Raw genomic sequence first — 19,024 nt, 5'->3', positions numbered from 1 at the left:
TAAATTTCCCCAAACACACCTACTACAGCAATTCAAAGCAAGTTACCTGCTAGAAGCAAGATGCAGGACCATTAAATGAAAATTCTGATACGAATGTTTCTCTAGAACAGTCAGAAGGAAGATTTTTTCATGGACTCTGGAAGTGTTATCACAGAGATTTCCAATGAAGAAAAACTATTTTAATCACCTTACATCTTTGTTAAATTATATGCAAATTTTAATATTTTGTTTTATCAAGTATGAATGAGATGAAGCCAAACATGAAATAAATGTATTAAGTTTCTTCAGACAATAATAATTACAATATGAAAGAGATGAAATACAATGTTTATGTCAACCAATTAAAAAAAGTGGGAATGCTAGTCTAACAATGCCTCATTAAAATGTCCTGGATCAATTTTTCTCATTAATACAATATTTTATCTGTGTGGCAAGAAACTGATCATTGTCCTAAAAATAACTGTATTACTCATCACAGACTTGCTTCAAGGTGTGGTTGTAAAATTTGATCTACAGTTGTTGTGGTAACAGCAACATTGACTTCCAGAAAAACAGAAATTTAAGTAAATAAGCTGTTCAGAATATTCACGTTGTTTTATTTAATCTTACAAAGTTAGCTTAATTTTTGCATAAAAATATTAATTTTTCCCCTGTTAAGTGATTATTTTACTTGAAAATATCAAATCCAACACCCTTTGTAACAGTTCATAGTCGGGGGAAAAGAGGGGATGGAAAATGAAATTCTCTGTTACTAAACCATTTTAATTGACTTATATCTTTGTTCCAAAAATTCTGTATGAGCCAGAACAGTTGCCAGAATACAAGTTGTTCTATCACACTTATCTCCACAGGTTTGCAGTGAAGCAATTCTAGCGTAAACACCAACAGAGACTTTCAGACGAAGACATACCGAAGTCTGGAGCTTTCTTTTTACCGTAGGTTGTGAGAAGAACCAAGAGTAACTACTACATAATTGCTCCAACACCCAAGGCTATGCGATACACACTACTAATGCTTTAAGGCTATCTTTAAAGAAAAGAACACCTTTTCTTTAAAGAACTTGGTCCACTTATTCCCACAATTTCCTTAGAAGCACTAGTTACACTGTTGCCAGCAGCTGTAATTTATTCTTGACGATTTCTTTGAGAGAATGAATAAACCATTCCCTTAGAAAGCATATTAGTCTGGCTAGACTAAAGAAACATTATCAATAGCAGACCTCACTAACTGATTAGTCAGATTTAACTTTCTTTTCTCTGGACAAGCAGAGCAGCTTACACAGACTCAGCTGCACATCAGTCAGTGCTCTCCTCCCTTGCCCTTGGCTGGCCTTTGTTCTAACCAGCAAAACGCAGGCTGTAACCCCGCATCCATGGAACCCGGGTAAAATAAACCAAATGGAAGCGGCAAATCTCTTCCTCTAAATTTAAAACAAAAAATCAAGTACCATCCTAAACAGTCAATGACTACATGAAGGACAACTGGCTAAAGCTAAACTCAGTAAGAAATACAATTATGCTGAAGAAAGCTTCAAAGAACTTGCTCTTCCTGCATCATCTATTAAAAACTTGTAAACTTCATTTCTTTCAGAAGGCAGCAAGCTGTACTCTTGATTTTCAGCTCAACAACCTGAAGTATGCTCTCTGAAAAAAAAAAAGAAATAAAAAAGGAAACAGTGTATTGTTTTATCAATTTGAAATTTGTCATCTTTCAAATCTTATCAGCATCCTTTGATCTTGTATTATGAGAGGCAGAAAACGTGATGACATGATTTGTGTTCATACTGTGATTGTTCATCCTCTTCAGATCTTCCAAGCTATCCAGGACTTTTCCCAGATATCTGATTTTTTTGTTGTACACCTTTGACTATTTTTCTATTTCACTTACAAAATTATTAGGACTGGACCATTCTGAGAAAATTAAGACTATTTCTAGTATTTCCTTAATTAGTCTCTGAAAAAAAAAAAAAGAAGAACTCCAGCTGATAGATGTTATTATGTTTTTTTTTTTTTTTTTTTTGCCTTGAATCAGGCAAGTACTACTTTCAGAATTTTGAACCACTAATCTGTGATGCCACATCATAGTTTAAAGTGTAAGGTATGCCACATTACAAAACAGAACTAATCTAAATTCTCTGAATAAAAGAACAAAGTTATGGTTTTATATATCCAATACGTAACTAAAAACCATATGATGAAAGGAAGTAGTATAAGCATGCTCAACATACCTATCTAGAATTACCAGAAAAATTGACTCACTAACAGGATGTGATGGGTTTTGCAAGGCTAGCTGTAAAGCCAACATACAGAATAAATCAAATGACTGTTTTTTTCCTAATACACTTTTAATTGCTCTAATAAATTACATTTTCAGTCACTGTAAAAGTTACAGTATACAGCTATATTATAATCTACAGAAAAAAATGCACATTTTTATTTTTTCTTGAGTTTGTATTAGGATTTCTGCAGTCAAGGGGTGAGAAGCGCAATTTGGATTCATTGTGAAGTTAAAGCTTTTATGCTGATCATGGATGATCTTTAAACTCCCTAATATTCTTAAGACACATGCAACAAAGATTAAAAAGTTGAACCAAACAGGCTACACTTTGAACATTTAGTTTGCACTAATAGCAGTCACAAATTAGTAGTGCAGAAGTACATCATTAGACTGAAGCTTAAGATAATTCTATGAATGCCTGTATGTACACTCTCATATGGTCATGACAAATGTGTATTTGGAAGCATCTTTAAAACTTCTGACAAATAAAATTCTTACTCTTAAGATCTGATGTGAAATTATAAAAATAATATATATTGTTAAAAGAATATTTCATACCATGTAGGGGACACAAACTTACTCAATGGATCGTTTTTCTCCCGCAGAAAAGATTATATCCCAATTACTACAAGTTTATTCTCTTATCTTTACATACTTTAAATGATCAAGGAAATACAAACTTAAATACAAACCTATATATATATATGTGTGTGTATCACAGTATAGTGTGTGTGTTTATATATACATATATAACTTTTTCCACACACACACACACCCCTACCCCTCATTTAACATGAAAATTCTGATATCCTTTAAAGCACTCTTAAAGATACTACACAAGTTATAAACCCTTTAGACTTTGAACACTAATGTTCATTATTTTAAAAAGCAATAAAAATTATACAATGTGTTCCCTTGGTGGAAGTTTTAACTTGTAACAGCCTGTTATTTGGCAAATGTTTTATCAAAAAATTGTTGCAAGTAAAGTAATACTTATACCAAAAAAAAACCCCCAACCCAAAAAACTGGTGTTTTAGCTGAGCCTCAAATTAAAGCTACAACTAGAATTACAAACATCCGGAATAAAGTTAAAATTTTATTTTTAATGTAGTAGGGCTTACTATGGTTGTGTCTTGACAATAATATCGAATAGCTTTTGGTCACAAATGGTTAAGAACAATTCTCCTAATCATATATGGGCAATGTCTTGCTTGCAACCTTTCATTGTACAGAGCACACTGTATGAAGCAACTGCAATTCTTCCCTAAGTCCCTACACAATTAATGATAATTTAGCATTATTATAAGCCTAAGAAAAAATATGGCAACTATTTAGGTTGATTCTGCCAGATACATTGCTGAGAATCTTTACTTGCACAGCTTTAAAAAAAATTCATTAAAAAAAATCACCCTTTTCTATGCTATTTAAACTGGCAACATACTTCCTTACAATATTACAGAAATAGTTTTATGTAATAGCAACAATATCAGTTATTACAATCATGAAAAACATTTGAAGTTAAACTCCTATCTCATGTTCTACTAATCTGAAAAAGATATGCTTATTTAGAAAACATCTTTTACAGAAGTGATTCAAAATTTAATGGGTTAACTTAATTATATCATCTCAGGATAGAAGACATTGTTTCCCTTTCTATAACTGTTTCTAAAGATGCATCATGCTGTCCACACTGATTTTATGTCCATGCCAAATATGTTCGCATCTCATCATGTTAGGGCATAAGGAGAAAAAAAGGCACAAACCTCTCTCAGATTCTTCAAAGAATCTTAGAATTTAGCTTTATAGCATCCAGTAGGAGCCTGTCACAGAATTCATAAGAACAACGGTTCCTAAGGAACAATTTAATTCTCTGTGGCTTAACAGAACATTGAAATAGCTTTCTGGAATGCAGCATGTTGATTCGGAACTCCCTGTATCTTTGAACTTAAAAGTTTTCTAAGTGAACCTTCACGTTTGTGAGTGGAGACACATTGATACCCTTGTGAGATGTTCAGAGATTATACTCTTTCACATCTGCAGTGGGTTTGTTGTTTTGTAAGTTTATTTTGTAGAATCTCACTTCCACTGGGTACATCTGATGTTTACTTTATGAAAGGGTTGCAGGCCTGGTAAATTAAGTAAAAAGACCACAGAACCACGCTCCCTCAAAACCAAGGCATTTTCACACTGTTGTTTCTGAGCAAGGCTGCAGCTGGTTCATAAGTTCCACTGCTCTTGGGAAATATGGATTCCTGGATAGCAACTCATCTTCTTTGAATATTTTAGGTCCACAGGAAATCTTTCTTCAACAAGCTGCCAAATCATCTATGGAAGGACAGCGTTTGGTGTTTCTTCAGTTGTTCTTAACCAATTTCTTTAAGGTTTCTGGGAGAAAACAGTAGGATGGTGGGTTGAGAATATATTGGCATCTGTTCTTTAAGGTGCGTTAAAGAATACCCCCTAAAGTGCTTGTTCACACTGTGACTCCAATCAGTATTCCCTACAGAACATGATCACTGGGAGGGCGGTCTCCAAGTCCCTTGTTAAATGAAGGCTGAAGCACTACCCTCCACCAAAGTCACATTATTCTGGTTTCAGTAGTATCACAATGCTTAACAGCGTGGAGTAGCTCCCTAAGTCGGCAAGATGGCCACTAATATTTCTAGAGTGGAAGGACATTCATCCCTAATCAATACTTCATTATCTCTTGACCAACTTGGACAAAACTCTTAACTGAATATGCAGTGAAAAATCTTGTGCTGAGATGGCCAGCCCTTTGGACTCTACTGAACAGATGAAGGACCCTCCTAAAGCATCCTCCCCAGTCAATGCCAAAAGACAAAGCACACAATACACCAAAAATATGCAGGAAAGCATTAGTCTGGGATGCATGCAGCTATGAACAAAACTCTGGCAATATAGCATCTTGAATGTCAACCTGAGAAAAGCCTAAGCAAGCATTTAAGATTGTCCAAGATATGTTCCGGTTCTCACAAGGAGTGATATAAGGAGGACCAGCTATAAGAGCTTGTATACTCCAACCCTTTTGGCTGAAAGAATTGCATGGAGCTTTTGTAATAGATAACAACATAACTTTTAAAGAGTTTCCTCATGAAGACACTAGGAACAGACTTCATTCAACAAATTCCCAAAGAGGAAACAGATCTCTGACAGAGGAAAAAAAAATCAAGATCTAAGTAGTCCATCAGTAGCAGAGTAGATGAAAAATCCTGAAAAACCCTTCATCTGCAGATGTATGGCAGATACATCCAACTAGCGAACCTTGCTAGAGAGGACTAAAAACCTCTATAACTATAGCGTACATGCTCTAATCCAAAATACAGAACAGACATCTTCCTTAGAGCCAGTGACTTTGTTCTGTAACAGTACAAAAACCTCAACCTGCTTAGCCAAATAAGTATTTTATTGGATTCCACCTGTGCTACATTTGGCAGGGGAAGAATAAAGCTATAACATTATAAAAACTACCCAGTGTCTGTGTTACAGGAAAAAGGGAACATAGGTTTGAAAGGTGACATTGCCCAACTGCTTTACAAAAAGGGTCCAAGAAAAAGCAATAAGGTTTTGGGCATCCAAATCAAGAGGCAGAATGTCCTCCAAAATCAAAGCTTTTTAGTATAAGTTGGAACAAACAGTATCCAAAGCAACCTGTCCTGTTACATCCTGAGAGTCACTCTTAGCTGGAGTGAATACCAGAAGTATTCATGGTCACATTCATCTCAAGATACCTAAAAAGCATGGTTGGCCCTCACTCTGGTTGTAGGCTGGACTTTCAAATGATCCACAAGATTCGTTTGTGCAGGGAAGGTATAGCTCTATATTCTCCAAACAACTGAGTTTTCACTATTTAGCCTTAAGTGAAACGTACAGCTCCTAGAAGCAGGCCAATGCTCAAGAGAGTCACTGCACATATAGGAAAGATAGGAGACAATGGTTAATAAGGCTGGAAATAATAACGGAAAAGAAACAAAAAGAAGTTACAAGAGATGGCTCTGTTGTGTGATGAAAGGACAAAGACCTCTACAATATAAGTATGACCTTGAAGCATTAACTTTCCTTCCCAGAAAAGGAAAATTAATAAAATAAAGGTATCTGAAAAGTCAGTGACAAAAACTGAACAACACTGCTTTCAACAGTTGCAGTGTTTTATGCACATATGCAGAATTAAGCCTAACATAAAAGCAAGCAATTGAGTACTGATTAGCTGTGAAGCAAACAACCTTAGAAATGGATTTACATCCAAAAAAATGTTATATTGTTTGTTTTCTTAAAAGCATTGTATGAAGTATTGTACTAGACAACACTTTCAATCCACTTAGAGTTAAAACCACGAACTCTCCACAATAAGGATTAACTAGAAGAAATTCCTACAGTCAAGAGCAGCAAAATTTTAGACATTCCTTATGTGTGTTAAGGCATACTGTATTCCTAGAGTATGGTGTCATATCTCACTTCCTCATAGGTTTGTTTCATTCCACAGTTATACATACACAATTTACTTTCAGACTTCTAGAAAGTACAAATAGAAATTTTGGTACTTTCCAAAAAACTAAACACTATTTCCTGATCCTGAATTTTGTGCCAAAGTTAACCTGTTCTATTTACTTATTCTACTTAAGTAAATCAAAAATAAGATGATACACTAACACTGACAAATAAAAACAGGTAGAGTCGTGACTTACATCTTAATCAACTTTAGCTTCTTCCGTCACCATAATAGGCTAGGCTTTGCCTTAAGTTGAATTCCTAAGCAATATATAGTGTGTATACTGCACAGCCACAGAAATAACCCTTTAAGATAATGCATCTCTTCCCCTCTGAAGAAAAAAAACCATACCTGCTTTTCCCCTTATTCTGAATGCACAGCAAATCACCATTTTTTTTGCTATTACTTCATAGTACAAGACACACGATCATAAAGGAATATAGTCACGGACTGCAAGTTTCAGGTAGCAAAAATCCGTCCTGATACAAAATAAGAACCAGACTGCATAACTAAATACAAAGTGAAAGTGGCAAATCAGTTGGTGTTGACTAAACCGAGTGAAACAGAGAAGTAAAATAATCAGATTTAATGATCAAAGGAAAAGGCAGCAATATATTAAAACATAGCACTTAAATGACAAGATCCAATAGTAACTCTATAAATAGTCTTAATTCAACTGAATTACTGCTTCATTTATTGTCTTTATTCCATCTTCAACACATTCATATTCTTGAGAATTAACACTTGATTGAATGCACATATTAACTTTCATAACAAGTTTAGGATGGTATATAAATAAGGGAGAGTACTACTTTAACAAAACAGTTTAGGAAAATACAGCCACAAAAATTTAAACCTCAAGTTTTAAATTCAAATTTGTAGCATGAATATTTACATACACTTATTTCTGATTTTATTAGCATAAGTCAGTTCAGAGCAAATATGAGTCTTATAAAAAAAAATAATTTGTTAAAAAAGCAACCTACAAATTTGTGATTAGGGAGTGCATAAGGAGTACATTTTTAAATTAGGAATAGCCAAATTGTCAATTATTTCACGACAACTCAACACATAATTTGACTGTTTTGCTAACTTAAAAAAAAATCTATGTAACAGTGTACACAAAGTGACTTTATTCACTGAGATGCTACTGTTTAGATTCTGAAAGAACCTAGGTGTATCAAAAGAGTATAAGATAAAAAAGGATTTAAAAATGAAATACTGCACAGTTTTCCCCAATATGCAGTATCCATGATATCCCTAAGCTGTCTAAACCAATTACAACATAATTCAGAACCTCAAACAAACTGCTTTTTCATATAAGCAAAACTACTCTCTGTATACAAACCATGCTTATGTTCAACTCAAAAGTATTACTGTAGTTCATATGGACAAAGCCTGAGCTATCTTAAAACTATCCAGCTTGGTAACAGTGCTACCACAGCTCAGAGTAGCTATCCAAATTATGGCTTTACAGCCTCATCTCTTCTCAGTCTCCTGCCTCGAGCTCTGTGCAACTCATATAACAGCTTTCAACTAGTCAGATTGACAGGTTTCCAGATAACAGCCACATTTACATAAACTTTAGTCACATACCTGACAACAAATACAGCATATAATCTCAGAATTTTTCTTTTAAACTCTGAAGCCCCCATCCTATACTGTGATTCTTAAAGGCACAAGGCTGATCTTGCACATGGTTTCTTTGAAGTCTTTCATAAGGACTGCATGAACACACCTTAACACAAAAACGTGAACTTCAGCAGTGGATAGGTTGAGCTAGCCCATTTCACTTCGTACTTAAGTGAACCAGAAGAGATCACACAATTATGGAACCTCAACCACGATGACAGAGACCTTCAGCTCAAGGTGACAATTTGTTAAATTGATATGAAAAGTAAATACTTAGCACAGAACTGAACATCTATCAAGTTCAAAAACCCAAGTATTCATGGTAATTTATGGATCTTGCTGCCCATACAGAATTCTCCCTGCAAGGTTAAGGCATTAGGAAAAATATCTGCCTACCAAAGCTTTTATACTTATTCATAGAGATTTGATTTTTGAAAGAATTTAAAATGGGTGAAAGTGTGCTATTGTTTCTTCAGTGCTGAACCGTTGGCTATGAGAACCAAGTCATTCCATATACTCTATTTTACTATGAACCACAATTTTTTTGTTTTTTTAAGGACAGAAATTGAGTTGAGCATAGCTCTGTTAGACAAACTAAACATAATTTGGCAAGAGTCTTTCTAATCGCTCAGACTTAATCTTTTTAAAAGAAAGTTTTAAGAAATAAATTGCTCTATTTTTGGCAGGTCCTTTATGAAATTGACATTTTTAATAAGGAAAAAAGTTAAATACAGGATTACATACACGTCTGTTCAAGAGCATTTTGCCTTAGCCAAAAAGAGATAGAAACTTCCTGTGTTATGTTGCCCTCTTCAGGTCGACAGCAGCTATATTTTCTAGCTCTTCTGGTTGACTAGACATTTCAGTTTCAACTTCTGACAAAGATCTTCACAGGCTTGCAGTTTCAAGAAATAGCTAACTCTACCCTACCAATACTTCAAGTATTTTTAATCTAAAATCTTGTATAATCAATTTTTTCTTTTGGCCTCCCAAACTTTAATACTACCTTTGAGGATTATCAAAATATTAGCTAGTGTTTAAAAAGAGGACTACAAAACAACTTCAGCACAGGCAAGCAAGCCTCACTTAAAGAGCTCAGTTGATTCAGTTTGTCAAAGAAAACCGAAGTTGCTGAAATCACCTCTGTATGTGAACTTAAAGGTTAGAAAGTCAGAAGGCTTTAAAGTGGCAGAGGGCAAAACAAAATCTAAGAACTGGAGTTGAAGTCAGAAAAATTCAACCTTGAAATGCACAAAGAGACTTTGTGAAAAAAAAAAAATTGAGCTTACTAGTATAAACTTATCACTTGAAGTCTTTACAGATGGGTCCAACATCTTTCCAAAAGATCTGTTTTGATTTAGCTTTTGAACATTTATCATTACATAGGTCAGCGGTGCTGATCTGCATAATTGTAATGGTCTCTGGAACTGATGATCTGAGCTCTGCCAACTAGCATGGAGATATGAGTAAAGGTTTTCCATTGCTTGGGAAAGGGCCCTGCTTGGGCTTCCAAGTCAGTTATTGAGCCAGAGAATAATAATGTCTTGGAATACTTTGTTGCCTTCTCCCATCTCCCCAGTTTTAGGGGACAAGTCACAGTAGCCACCTCAATACTGCAACTTCAACATGAAGAGCAATGTGTTGGATTTAACCAGTATATTACAAAATATGGCAAATTTGAGTCATGTTACTAAAGCAGATATACATCAAAACAATTTGTAATTGTACAATTTGCCACAAAATGTTGGGGGACTTATGATGCGAAAAATCTTTTCAAAGCCAAGGCCTACTACAAAATTAGGCAATAAAACTAATAACTTAAATCAAAAACCCTTAGAAAATAGAGGCAAAGCCTCATTCCAATACCATGGCATGTCCAATACTCAAATAAAGGAACAAGTAAGCGAACAATCCCAGACCATCCTCTCTTGGGCTGGCAAGAAGACAACTAGCCTACCTCAAGCCAGCGAGACTCTAGAACAGCTCAGAAGACTTCTTATCATGAAGAGTCTTAATTCATTCTCATACTTTTGTAATTTTATTTTCAAGAATGAAACGCTATTCAACTTTAAACCCTATATACTGGTAAGGCAGACTAAATAATCCAGCACACGCAATTCATATTCCCATAAGGATGATAGGCGTGCTGTTTCAGAGACAGCAGATAACTCCCACAATGCCCATCCCCAATATACTGTCCCACAGACTCGCTGGGACCATGCCGTCGCTGAACTGTGAGGACCTGTACCTTCGTGGATTATGCCCATGCAACATGAAAACATCTGTGGCAGAAAGCAACAGAGTGAGACAGAGCCAGCAAGAGACAGACAGAGAGTGAGAGGGCAAGTGGGGGAAAGTGAGAGATGGCAGGGGACGGAGGAAGGGAGGGAAGGGAGAAGGAGAGTGACAGGGAGCAACCGAGAGTGAACAGGAGGGAGGGAGACATATAGGGATGGATAGAGAGAGACACTGGGAGGGAGATAGAGATGGAGAGAGGGGGAGAGAGAGGGGAAAGAGGGGGATGGAGACAAGGAGCCAGCACAACAGAGTAGGGTATCAGAGCTCAGCAATCATCACAAACTATGCGCACAGCAACAAGGGACTGAAAGCGATCCCATCTGCAGTGCAAGACAGCAGACAGCGGTTGATGAGGCCAGTTTCTAACAGTACATAGACTCCTCTCCAGTGTCTGACTAATACACCCTCTTCCAATGCCTGGAGCCAGAGGCTTTAACACAGTCTGATGAAAACCTCCTGTTATCTATCAGCCTACAGTTCATTCAATTAGAAAATGCAAAACCAACTGGTCTGATGAGGAAAAAAAAAAAATTCTCAAGCCAAACTAGCTCTAGTACTGTAAGAGAAAAGCAGCACCTTTTAGATGTATAATATACTTCATACACTACTATTACTTTCTCCTGAACAAATGTAAAATCATTCTATTCATCAGTACTATTAGAGCAAAAAACTTTTCATGCAACTATCAACTGAAGACACAGCCACTTATATGCGTAAAGTGATGGTGTGGGCACTTTTTTCCCCTCCCATAAGCCATGCGTGAATAAGGAAAAGTGTCACAAAAATGTAAACGCTATTTTTAAACTGCTGCTGGTAGAAAAAGTTTCCACCTATCTCAAAGCTTCATCTGGTGTGAGCTCCATAAGAAACAGTTTAGACAATGAGAGTTGGTAATAAAACCTCCAGAACCTCTTAGCTAACCTTTAAAAGCTGAAGCTAGCTAGCTTTTAAAATTGCAATTCAACTGGTCATTAGTGACACTCAATCTTTTTCTTCATTTACTATGGTAGATGCTAAGATTCTAGTCCAATCTTAGCTGCTACACTTAAAAGAAGAGGTGCTGGACAAAGGTTTAAAATTACCTGTGGTTAGTTTAGTTCTGACTTACCCAAGTACTCTGTTCATATTTTTGCCATCTCTCTCCCCCACATACCATCAGATTTGGATACCACATGAGGTATGATTCATATTATTCTTTAGAAATGTATTTTAATAGGCAAGCTTTACAAATGAAAGAGCCTTTGAGTTTTGAAAATATCAGGCCTTCACTGCAAAGCACGCAAGTTTACTTTATTGTATGCATTCTTCTGCAGCAACTTCCCCCAAAGTCAGATTTCACCACTGCTAAGACCGATTTTTCTTAGTTGATTTACATCTAGTGCACTTTTACCACAATCTAGCACACTTCTTTAAAGGAAAAGAAATCAGCTCACCTCATACAGGAACAAAAGCAATCTAGGCAGTTCCCGTCACAGGATTTCCTTCTAATATTTTGGGGTAATGGAAGGTATAGAGAGTAAGAGGAGGAATTCTGCCCACTGAAGGCAATGGTGCTAGAAGTCTGGGAACATCATGGCAAGGAAGCATTATAAAATCCTGACATTCATACACATCCTATGATTCTGCAACAGCCTAGTAAGTTCCTGCTATCCACCCATGTATCTTTAAGTATCTACAAACAGGTCATGCGAAAATAGGTAGGAAATCAATGCCTACTTTAATACAAACCAAGGCTAAACTAGCTTTCAGGTACTTATCTATGGATACACAAGCAATTAGAATACAAAGCCCAATTTTGCCACCAAAAAGGGAACTTAAATGCATTTAAGAGGGTGGGGTATTTAAAGACATCTTAAGAACACTTTTGAGTCAGTTATTTCAGCATATGCAAGTCTGTCACGAGGTACTGTAGATTTATGTTAAGAACAGAAGAATGGACTCCTTGTTTGAAATCAAGGTATAATATAACTATTCTTAACATTTTCTGAAAATTCTTCTAAATACATAAGCTTTTATGACGAGCAGTAATCAGTGCACACAGCAACAAACCAAACAAAAAAGCTAGAAACAACTGCAATCAATCTTCTGAAAGAGAGCAACATCTCTGAAAATATTTACAACTATTAATAAAAGTATTTCTGAAAATAATATTCACCAGCCTTCTAAAGGATTGCCTCAGTATCATCTTCATTTGTGTCTGGCCTTCTAGTCTTAATTAGGTATTTGGTGTTTAAACTACACTCAAGCAAGGGTTTCCAAAGAAAAGGTGATACAAAGATGTTTATCATCAAGTACTACCAACATACATAAAGGGATAGATATTACTGTTTTTTTTTTTTTTTAAACTTTCTTGGCATGAAATCATGTGATAGCACAGAAGCTTTCCCTCATGGCTTAAAGATCCCTACCTTATTCAAACAGCAAAACCTCCACTTAGTGCACCCATTTGTGGTTACTAATAAAAGATTTTTTTTTTAAAAAAAAAAAAGGACTACCAAAGAATAAATAAATAACTTAGTTACCAACCAAATAAAATACTGTGAGTGAACTACTTTCTCTGATATACAGTTTTTGATAGTCACACAAACCTTGCCATCTGCTATGATCTCTGACAAAATAACTGACTTCCGTTCTCAATCTAAGGTTTCATTATGACAGTAAATGTGTCTTATATCTAACATGAAAAATTACTTCAGTCCCATAGCAAGATCATGTAGGTTTATATATTTTAATGAGTCATTAGAATCTGTTAAAAAGTAATATCAGACTATTCATTACTATGAGTAAAAGGCTTTTTCTATAGTGACAGGTGCATAATATAAATGTATATAGATGTAAATACTCCAATCCTGAAAACAGGACAGAGCAGAACTGCTTAATTAATGATAGACTACATGAATTCTGTATAAGCTTCTAACTATGCTTAATTCAAAACTTCATCCCAAGCTTAATGCTATAAAAATTGAGGGGACATGAAAAACTGTACATATATCAAGGAATTTTTCTCCAAATAAAAAGCTGCTGGGAAAAATAGAGGATTGGTGTATTAAATCAGAAAACAATATTCAAAGCTAGTGTGGGATTTGAGGAAGGTTACAACTAATTCTCAATACTTTTTATGATCCTCAAGTGTAGTTCTAATCCCCGAAAAAGGCATGAGAGAAGTGAGCCAAATGGTTAAGGAGTTTGAAATAAAAAGCAACTATTATTGCAAAATTAAATTATTTTCATTAGTCACTTATTAATTTTGGAAGTCTACAAGAACTATCCTGTAAATCCAGTTTGTTTTCAAATGTATTATTTATTATAAAATTTAAGTAGCAAAGAATGAACAAACTATTTTACATTTAAAATAACCAATATAAGCCAGAAAAATGTGCAAGTAATTTGTGCAATTTGTGAGAGTTTTCTAAATCTGTTTAGCATAACTAAATGTAGCCCAATAACTTCAGTTCATACACTACAGGTACTCTTTGAATTCTCAGACAGCCACCATTTATTAATAGATACCCTGAATAAAATGCAACATTTAGGGGTTATTTTTTATTTTTAAACACACTGCAAAACACATTTTATTTCATTGACTAGTTGCTAAGCTTTGACCACTAGACACATTACAGAAGTTATCTTAGCCCCAGTAATGCTAGAAAGATTACTGTAGACAACTAACTTTCACCAGAGCAAAAAAACCTCCACAGATCTGGAAAACAAACACTGTTTCATTTTAACCTTATGTTAGAACTTTTTCCAACATGTAAATGAAAAAACACTCACAATGAGAATATATCATAAAACATATTACAGACGTATATACTTTTTTTTTTTTTACTTGCAACATTTTTAAAAATTTAGAAAATGCAAGTAGATGATTAGAAGACAAAGGTAAGAGTTAGACACAAGACCTAAACCATAACTTTCATGGGGCCTTATAATGCCATCAAGAAAAGAAGCCTACACAGGCGCTGAGGGAAAAAGCGTTTTTCCCAAAATGTTTGACTTTGCCCTTTTATAGGGCATTTTACATTCAAAGCAGTCTTCACATGTAGCAGTTATTTTTAATGAGAGAATTTGCCTTTTTTTTTTTTTAAATCATCTATACCATCCTCTGCACATTCTTGAGTATTACACCCTTACCATACAATGAATGGTAAACACCTATTGGAATAAATACAGTCCATCTTGTCTTTACTAATTCATCCAACTCAAGGGTCCAGCAGAGACGAGCATACAAATTATGCTTTACCATAATGTTAAAAAAAAAAAAAAGGAATGCATAATTCCACATAATTGAGATTATGATATATCACATCTTAGAAGAGGTTGGTACAGTTTATTTCATTTTCTCTTACCTGATAAATTCTAAATGGGATGTATCGAAATCCACTATCCTCTGGAGGATACTCCATGAGTTTTCGATTTATGGCCCAAAATTGCTCAAATTTATCTGTGAAGGTAAAAGTGGATTTTGTTAATATAAATACCATATATTCTTCTTTAGCTAAAAAGAGATCTGCAATCATCTGCATCCTGCTGTGAAAACAGTGATATGGTAACTTATTGAACTGAAAGAGAAAGCAACTTGAATTCATATTGCTTCTTCCATTGCTAGAGAAATACTGTGCTGTGAATTACGGATTGCACCAGCTGAATTAACAGTGCCTGTTTATACACTCTCTCTTGCTACTGGTACACAGTCTCGCACCTAGTTAAAAAGATCTAATTGTTTTTAACTATAGATGAACAATAGGTACAAAGCCTAGAGAAACTAAGAAGCACTAAAAAAAACTTTGGGGGGGGTTAAATTTGAATACATAAGTCTTAGGATTATCTGTTATGATATACAATAAAAATCAGAAAATGTACTGCCAGTTTGATGGCACAATCTGAAAATAAAAGCTTGTTATGTTTGAAACACATTTTTGTTAATATTATCCAGGTAACTCAGTTTAGTAAAACAGCTCGAGACAGCACATAATTCTGTCTTGCTCAGATATTACAAGAATCGAATAATGTATTATGATTAAAAGTCGTAAAACACATTAACAGCAGCATAGGTCTAGAGTGGTACATGCCTTTAGAGATGCAAGTCAATTATTCAAATCAAGCAAGCAAACCATTACCAGGAGTGACAGAAAGAAGTACGAAGAATTAAGATGAATAAAGCTACCACTAACCTCACTGGAGAAAGCAGCTTTAGAATAGGAAGAACAAGTGACAAATCTCCTTATAGGCCCTAACATTTCATGACACAATACGATGGATGGTCCTCCAAAAGGAGCACACAGTCTCTGACTATATCTCCCCTCAGAACAGTGTTCACCTGAGCTGCAAAGAGACTGAACATAACTGTTTTAGAATTCGATCACCGTGAACCAATTCAGAAATCTATCCCACTGAGCAAAGGTTCTTCCAGCCTCCAATATGCTTAATAACAATTAAAGCAATTGCAGAAAACCTGAGATTTGCATCACGCAAGCACACAGCACAGTTGCCAGTCAGTGATTAAGGGCATAAGCTAATACATACTGCAGAGTTTGAAACACGTTGCTTTTTCTGAATGAATATGACACAAAGCAGGAATTTCCAAGAAACAGTAAACAAACTACTGCCAGGCACTCTGTAGAGGCATTTCCTGATGCTTATCTAAAAGTATTTCCACACCCTTGTTCCCTGATTAGCAGCAAGCAGTTCTTGACAAGCACTTATCTGAACCAGAGTGAGCATCACCCCACAGGCCCCTGCCAGAGATCAGGAACTGCCTGGATGCAGGGTGCCAGCCTGCATCTGCCCCTCTGGCAGCCGCAGCAGGCGCCACTGACCCCAAGGGCTCTGCATGATGACTGCACCCAAGCAAGCCCCCATTTGGGAAGCCCAGCCACATATTTGCTTTTACAATGCCTGACAAAAAAAGATGACTGCATGCTCTTCTTGAACTCTGTACTCTGTCAATGGGAAGGTAAAGATCTAGCATACCTCCCTCACATTTGGGGACAGTGTTCAGAGAATGGCTTAGCGCTTTCACAACAAATTGTGTGGACAGGCATCATGCAGTAGGCATTAATTTATTTATAATGCAATTACTACTTCTGCCCCTACTGTAAACTCAGTTGGTAAGACATTTAATTATGGTGATATACAAAATTAAACAATCAAGACCTATTTAAGCTAGTGAGCTTCAGAGGACTCTTGAACAAGGAATCTACATACTTGGAGACACCCTACCTGAACAAAAATAAAACACATGTTCATTTCATTTACTTGTTTAATGCTCAAATTCTAGTACCTAGGAAAGTTGAGTAGACAGCTTACTGTTTTCAAAATCCAACGGAGATGAGCAACACATGTTTTAGATCAGCAGAACAAGAAATTCTGAACAAGTAACAGACTTATGGTAAGAAGTGTATGGTTCCTTACAGCATCTATGCCAAACAAGTGACTCCTTGCAGGACAAAATTAGACTCAGGTCACACACAGCCAGCTCACTTCCATTCTTCATTGCAGCTACCATTCCTCCCTGAAATCATGTGAAAGATGATGCATAAACACAAGAAACATCTGTCTAAAGTTAGGGATGTTAAAAGATCCTAAAAGCTGATCACAGCAGTTCAAGCTCAGTATGTAAATATGGGGGCCAGACATTATTTTGAAGAAAATTATCAAGTTAATCTTTTCTCTACTACCACTACTTAAGGAGAACATCCCAGGAGTGCTCTCTATACTTTCCTATTCTAAGCTTGGGGGGGCGGGGGGGAAATGCAGCTACATTCAATATAAAGATTCAGATTCTCCCTCTTCAGCCTACTCTTTTAAACCTGTATTTGCATTTAACACAACACTGGCATTTTTTTTCCTACAACTTTCTACATTATATTGAGGCTTATCTACTATTTAACCTCCCATCTACTTCCTCTAACATTAAAGTATTAATAGTTAAGACATTCACTAACACTTCTCCCCTCTATTTCCCCAGCCAGTTGCTGTTCACAGAATCCCAGAATCGCTGAGGTTGGAAGGGACCTCTGGAGATCATCTAGTCCAACCCCCCTGCTCAAGCAGGGTCACCTAGAACACGTTGCACAGGATCGCGTCCAGGCGGGTTTTGAATATCTCTAAGGATGGAGACCCCACAACCTCTCTGGGCAACCTGTTCCAGTGCCCTGTCACCCTCACAGTAAAGAAGTTTTTCCTCATGTTCAGAGGGACCTTCCTGTGTTTCAGTTTGTGCCCGTTGCCTCGCGTCCTGTCACTGGGCACCACTGAAAAGAGTCTGGTCCCATCCTCTTGACACCTTCCCTTAAGATATCTGTATACATTGATAAGATCCCCTCTCAGTCTTTTCTTCTCCAGGCTAAACAGGCCCAGCTCTCTCAGCCTTTCCTCATAAAAGAGATGCTCCAGTCCCCTAATCAGCTTTGTAGCCCTTCACTGGACTTGCTCCAGTAGTGCCACATCCCTCTTGTACTGGGGAGCCCAGAACTGGACGCAGTACTCCAGATGGGGCCTCACCAGGGCTGAGTAGAGGGGGAGAATCACCTCCCTCCACCTGCTGGCAACACTCTTCCTGATGCAGCCCAGGTTGCCATTGGCCTTCTTGGCCACAAGGCCACATTGCTGCCTCATGCTTAACTTGGTGTCCACCAGCACTCCCAGGTCCTTCTCGGCAGAGCTGCTTTCCAGCAGGTCAACCCCCAGCCTGTACTGGTGCATGGGGTTATTCCTCCCCAGGTGCAGGACCCTGCACTTGCCTTTGTTGAACTTCATGAGGTTCCTCTCTGCCCACCTCTCCAGCCTGTCCAGGTCTCTCTGAATGGCAGCACAGCCCTCTGGGGTATCCACCACTCCTCCCAGTTTTGTATCGTCAGCAAACTTGCTGAGGGTGCACTCTGTGCCTTCATCCAGGTCATTGATGAATAAGCTGAACTAGAGTGGACCCAGTACTGACCCCTGGGGGACACCGCTAGCTACAGGCCTCCAACTAGACTCTGCACCGCTGATCACAACTCTCTGAGCTCTGCCATTCAGCCAGTTCTCAATGTTAATTTTATTTAAGGCAGATAAATTAAGAGTTTATACTTCTCAAATTCTTCTCTGAACACTTAGACAACACTAAAGACAATCTCTTATTTCACTAAAAATTCTACGCTTCTAATAATTTCTGTAGTTTCTAAATATAACAGCAATAAAAGTGTGACAGTTCAAAGACAACTTGTTACAGTCAAATAGGCTTCGTCAATCCACCTGATATCCAGGAAAGGGAAAAATTTCCTGGTAAATTAGCTAGACAATGGAGTCAGACATCTTAAGACATGC

General features: G+C 36.7%; 1 protein-coding gene across 3 annotated transcripts in view; it reads right to left on the bottom strand.

Moving 5' to 3' along the window:
* The window catches only part of ATG5 (autophagy related 5), an 86,991-nt gene that overhangs the window by 32,199 nt on the left and 35,768 nt on the right, over positions 1–19,024 (bottom strand). For all 3 annotated transcript variants that reach the window (XM_067293913.1, XM_013948943.2, XM_067293914.1), the window contains one exon: positions 15,064–15,158. In XM_067293913.1, coding sequence (XP_067150014.1) covers positions 15,064–15,158 — 95 coding nt within the window. The remainder of the gene's footprint in view (positions 1–15,063; positions 15,159–19,024) is intronic.

The sequence above is a fragment of the Apteryx mantelli genome, chromosome 3 (genome assembly GCF_036417845.1).
Source record: "Apteryx mantelli isolate bAptMan1 chromosome 3, bAptMan1.hap1, whole genome shotgun sequence".
NCBI lineage: Eukaryota > Metazoa > Chordata > Aves > Apterygiformes > Apterygidae > Apteryx > Apteryx mantelli.
This window is presented reverse-complemented; position numbering and strand designations above follow the sequence as displayed.